General features: G+C 44.8%; 2 protein-coding genes across 3 annotated transcripts in view; one reads left to right on the top strand and one right to left on the bottom strand.

The window, feature by feature from the left end:
- Nucleotides 1-2,422, bottom strand: part of itih2 (inter-alpha-trypsin inhibitor heavy chain 2) — a 12,856-nt gene extending 10,434 nt beyond the window's left edge. The window contains exons 1-7 of the mRNA XM_083902440.1: nt 2,364-2,422; nt 1,996-2,222; nt 1,744-1,779; nt 1,608-1,646; nt 869-1,041; nt 683-787; nt 40-202 (exon numbers count right to left, since the gene is read on the bottom strand). Coding sequence (XP_083758566.1) covers nt 40-202; nt 683-787; nt 869-1,041; nt 1,608-1,646; nt 1,744-1,779; nt 1,996-2,085 — 606 coding nt within the window. The 5' untranslated portion in view covers nt 2,086-2,222; nt 2,364-2,422. The remainder of the gene's footprint in view (nt 1-39; nt 203-682; nt 788-868; nt 1,042-1,607; nt 1,647-1,743; nt 1,780-1,995; nt 2,223-2,363) is intronic.
- Nucleotides 2,423-2,739: 317 nt separating this feature from the next.
- Nucleotides 2,740-5,000, top strand: part of itih5 (inter-alpha-trypsin inhibitor heavy chain 5) — an 8,501-nt gene continuing 6,240 nt past the window's right edge. For both annotated transcript variants that reach the window (XM_083903260.1, XM_083903259.1), the window contains exons 1-7: nt 2,740-2,909; nt 2,993-3,037; nt 3,345-3,508; nt 3,636-3,737; nt 4,009-4,265; nt 4,346-4,515; nt 4,650-4,766. In XM_083903260.1, the coding sequence (XP_083759386.1) occupies nt 2,763-2,909; nt 2,993-3,037; nt 3,345-3,508; nt 3,636-3,737; nt 4,009-4,265; nt 4,346-4,515; nt 4,650-4,766 (1,002 nt within the window). In that variant the 5' untranslated portion in view covers nt 2,740-2,762. The remainder of the gene's footprint in view (nt 2,910-2,992; nt 3,038-3,344; nt 3,509-3,635; nt 3,738-4,008; nt 4,266-4,345; nt 4,516-4,649; nt 4,767-5,000) is intronic.

Here is a 5,000-nt window from a genome sequence, read left to right as displayed (position 1 = left end):
ATGTCTTCATGTGTGTGTGTGTGTGATGAGGTTCCTCACCTGGAACTGAGGAACCAGCCTCCCTGGCTGCAGATACAGAGAGTGTTCATAGAAACCCAGTCTCCTGTGCATCATCTCCTGATAGTGCAGCTCAAACTGGATGTGACTTCCTGGAGGAACGTGGACCTCCGTCTTAAAGGTCTCCATGTCCTGAGAGTTTGTCCTGTGAGGCAGAAATGACTGAGTGTCTGCTCTGTGAGCTTCTACAGAGGTTCTACAGAGGTTCTACAGAGGTTTCACAGAGGTTTCACAGAGGTTCTACAGAGGTCTCACAGAGGTTCTAAAGATGTTTCATAGAGGTTCTACAGAGTTCCTACAGATGTTCTACAGATGTTCTACAGAGGTCTCACAGAGGTACTACAGAGGTTCTACAGATGTTCTACAGAGGTCTCACAGATGTTCTACAGAGGTCTCACAGAGGTTCTACAGATGTTCTACAGAGGTCTCACAGAGTTTCTACAGATGTTCTACAGAGGTCTCACAGAGGTTCTACAGATGTTCTACAGAGGTCTCACAGAGTTTCTACAGATGTTCTACAGAGGTCTCACAGAGGTTCTACAGAGGTCTCACAGAGGTTCTACAGATGTTCTACAGAGGTTTCACAGAGGTTCTACAGAGGTTCTACAGAGGTCTCCTCCAGTACCTGATGATGCCTGCAGCCTTCCCTCTGGCTCTGGCCTGAGCGTACAGGTTCCTGGCCACCGTCTTCTCCTTGACCGAGCCCACAAACGTGATCCCGTTCACGTTCCTGCAGCAGAAGGAGTGAGAAGTTTCCATCACGATGATGACTGTGTTCCTGTCTGTGAAGACGAGAACCTTCTGGACTCACATGGTGAAGTTAGTGATGAAGGCTCGTTTAGGGATCTGGACATTGAAGCCGATGCTCTGAGCTGAAGGTCCAGAGTTGACCACAGAGCTCCTGACCGTGGTGTGAGCAAAGCGTGACGTGATGCGACTCTCCACCTTGTAGCTCTTCACCGTGATGTCATCGCCACGTATGGCCTGAGCACACGCAGGTGGGAGGAGCCTATTTATTCAAATCTCTCTTTACTCTGACCTCATTAAAAGTGGGCGGGGCATTTACAACATCACGATTATATTTCTCTCATGTCGCGTTCAAGAAAACTTTGTTACGTTTAATGTGTCGTCATGGCGTTGAGAGGCAGTGTTACCCCGCCTCTCTGTGGACGCCTGGCTCCTGATTGGACGACACGACTAAAATAGTGATTTCTTCATGTGACGATAAAATCATGAAATCACGTCAAATAAAATCATGATGGCATTTCAAATCAAAATCATGAAATCATGTCAAATCAAAATAAACCACTTCAAATAAAATCATGAAATCACGTCAGATTAAATCACGTCAAATAAAATCATGAAATCACGTCAAATTGAAATCACGTCACATAAAATCAGATTTAAAATCAACTTGATTTGGTCGAACTCAAAGAAAACATCAGTCAATAACCTCTCAGTCACAGGGATTAGTTCAAACAACAGATTATTGATCTGATAAGATTCAACTCTGTCACACAGTGGGGGGGGGGGAAGGGGGCGGGGCTTACTTCAAAGTCCTCCTGTTCCTCACTGGTCAAAATGGCTCTCTGTAACACACACACACACACAGTGTGTAATCCCAGATTAATGTCAGATTGAAGTGCAGCTGATGAACGTATGAATGTATGAATGTGCAGTGATCACCTTCTCTCTCTGATGATGATCCTGATGATCGTAGAACTGAAGAAACAAATGTTTGTCAGATTAACAGAGTAAAGCTTTAAACTTGTTTAGGTTTAAATGTTTTATATTTCACGTACATTTAAATCAACTCTACAAATATTATATATATATATATATATATATATATATATATATATATATATATATATATATAAATCCTCTTCTGTTCTTTACATGTTGACCAGAGAAAAGATAAAGTTAATAAAAACTCACCGTCTCTTCCTCCCATCGTTGTCCATCGATGACGAACTCAAAGCAACAACTTTGATGAAGAAGAAGAAGAAGAAGAAGAAGACGCTTCATTGTTTCACACACACACACACACACTGATGTGTCCTCCTGATGTCTGTGATGTCTCTGAGCTCAGAGAGCAGTGATGATGATGATGATGATGATGGTGGACTCTGGGCTCCAGTCAATATTTGTTGTGTTTCATTGAACTGAGAGAGAGAGAGAGAGAGAGAGAGAGAGAGAGAGAGAGAGAGACTCTGTGAAACTTTGTAACTTGACCTGTAGAGTGGGCAGGCTAAACACACACACACACACACAGGTTGATGATGAAACCTGTAATGTCTCCTTACAGCCACCAGGTGGCAGCAGAGTCAGTGTAATCACAGCTGTGTCATACGTCTCTTTTTTTTCCTCCTTGAAGGAAACACCATCATCATCTTCATCTTCCTCCTCCTCTTGAGGAGGAGGTGGGTGTGTCCTCCTCCTCATCGTCATCTTCCTCCTCCTCTTGAGGAGGTGGTGGGTGTGTCCTCCTCCTCTTGAGGAGGTGGTGGGTGTGTCCTCCTCCTCTTGAGGAGGTGGTGGGTGTGTCCTCCTCCTCATCGTCATCTTCCTCCTCCTCTTGAGGAGGTGGTGGGTGTGTCCTCCTCCTCCTCGTCACTATGTCACTCTCTATGTTCTCTCTCTCACTCACACATTTACAGACTCTCAGGATCTTCTGAGGATCTTCTGTAAATAATCTCTGTAACATGTCTCCACTGATGATGAAGGTGATGATGATGATGATGATGACGGGCTCTGCTGCTCTCGAACATCTGCAGGAGAACCTGGTGGATCAGGAGAACCTGGTGGATCAGAACATGGATCCAGATCTGTCAGACTTTGATCTGAACATTGTAAGAAGAAGATTCTTGAGTTTTGATTTTATTCAAGAACTTTGACCTTTGACCTTTGACCTTCCTCTTCCTCTTCCTCACAGGCTCCTCACAGAATTCCTCGACAGGTGAAAACAATGTTAACAAAGGTAAGAGTGCTTTGATTTCCTGCTTCAGATTAAGATTAAGATCAGATTAACTGCAGATGTTTATGAAGCTGATTGACATTTGAACATTAAAGATAAAGAAGAGATAATCTGTCTTTATATGGATGATGATCACATGACCTCAGAGGGTGTGACGCTCACACACAGATGTTCCTCTGGATCAGTTCATGGGAAAAACATCTGTGGAAAACTGTGTGTGTGTGTGTGTCTGTGTGTGTGTCTCTGTGTGTGTGTGTGTGTGTGTGTGTGTCTGTGTGTGTGTGTCTCTGTGTGTGTGTGTGTGTTACAGGAGAACAAACCTCACATCCAGGAACTGTCCATCACGTCCACCATCATCTCACGTTACGCCTTCAGCGCCGTTTACTGCGTCATGATGAATCGTCACAACGTCGGCGCTGAAGGAGTTTTTACCTTCAACGTTCCTGCTGATGCCTTTGTGTCTAACTTCACCATGTGAGAGAGAGAGAGACACACTCACACACACACACACACACACACACACAGTCACTCTTTTGTTAGAAACAAACTTGTTGAACTGAGACAAAGTTTTAACCCTTGACCTTTGACCTCTGTGTCGTAGGATCATTGGTGGGCGTGTCTATCAGAGTGAGGTCAGACCGAGGGAGAAGAAGAAGAAGGTCAACGAGGTCAAAGGTCAAACTAAAGAGTCAGGTGGTCCAAGGTAAGGTGTGTGTGTGTGTCTGTGTGTGTGTCCCTTTAATTACACAGCAGCACAAACTCCCTCTAATATTTCTGTCACACACACAGCCCCCCCCCCCCACACACACACACACACAGATTTTCTCTATGGACTTGGTGTGGGAGAGTGAGTATTGTCTCTATTGAATGTTTGTCTGGTTGTCCTCAGTCCTCAGATGGACATGTTTTGTCTCAGTCCTCAGATGGACATGTTTTGTCTCTGGTTGTCCTCAGATGGACATGTTTTGTCTCAGTCCTCAGGACGTGGAGATCTTCAGAGTAGCTGTAAATATTCCTGGGAGAAACCGAGCAGTTTTCCTCCTGACGTACGAGCAGCTTCTTCACCGTCGTCTTGGTCGTTATGAACATGTGATCGTTCTGAAGCCTCAGCAGCTGATCAGCCGTCTGAGCGTGGACGTCACCATCGTGGACCAGTCCATCATCCAGGACCTGGAGGTTCTGCCGCTGCAGAACAGCAGGAGCAACGGAGGCAACGCTCAGAAGAGCCCAGGTTTACACACTAACACTAACTCAACACAACACAACACAACACAACACAACACAACACAACTTCCTGTCTTTGTGCTCCAGTCAAACCTGACCCTCCCGTCACCACGAAGATCACCAACGAGAAGAACGTCTGCAGAATCACCTTCAGCCCCAACATCGTCCAACAGGCCAAGATCAGCACCAGCGGCATGCTGGGAGATTTCGTGGTTCGCTACGACGTCCAAAGAGACATGGGCATCGGAGACATTCAGGTCAGGAGACACTTTCAGGTCTCAGAGGGACATTCAGGTCTCACAGGGACATGGGGATCAGAGACTGTGAAGACATTAAATTTTCATCATGTCCATCACATCATGTCTCTGTCTGTCTCTGTCTCTGTCTCCAGGTGTTGAACGGCCATTTTGTCCACTACTTTGCTCCCAAAGATCTTCCTGTTGTTCCGAAGAACGTGGTGTTTGTGATCGACACCAGCGCCTCCATGATGGGGAAGAAGATCAGACAGGTTCACTGGAAACATTTATACTTTATATATATATATATAGATATACTTTATATATATATATATATATATATATATATATATATGTATGTAATACATGTATATGAATACTGTGTGAGGATTTGGGAGGAGCTTAGGACAGAGCGTCTCCAGTTAAACAACTTTAAATGTGATTGGACTGAACACACACACATTCATCATAGAGTTATTTCAAGAGGGTCATTTTCCCAGAATGCT

Source organism: Microchirus variegatus, assembly GCF_963457635.1.
Source record: "Microchirus variegatus genome assembly, chromosome: 16".
Lineage (NCBI taxonomy): Eukaryota > Metazoa > Chordata > Actinopteri > Pleuronectiformes > Soleidae > Microchirus > Microchirus variegatus.
Note: the sequence above shows the minus strand (reverse complement) of the source record. Positions and strands in the feature narration are given on the sequence as shown.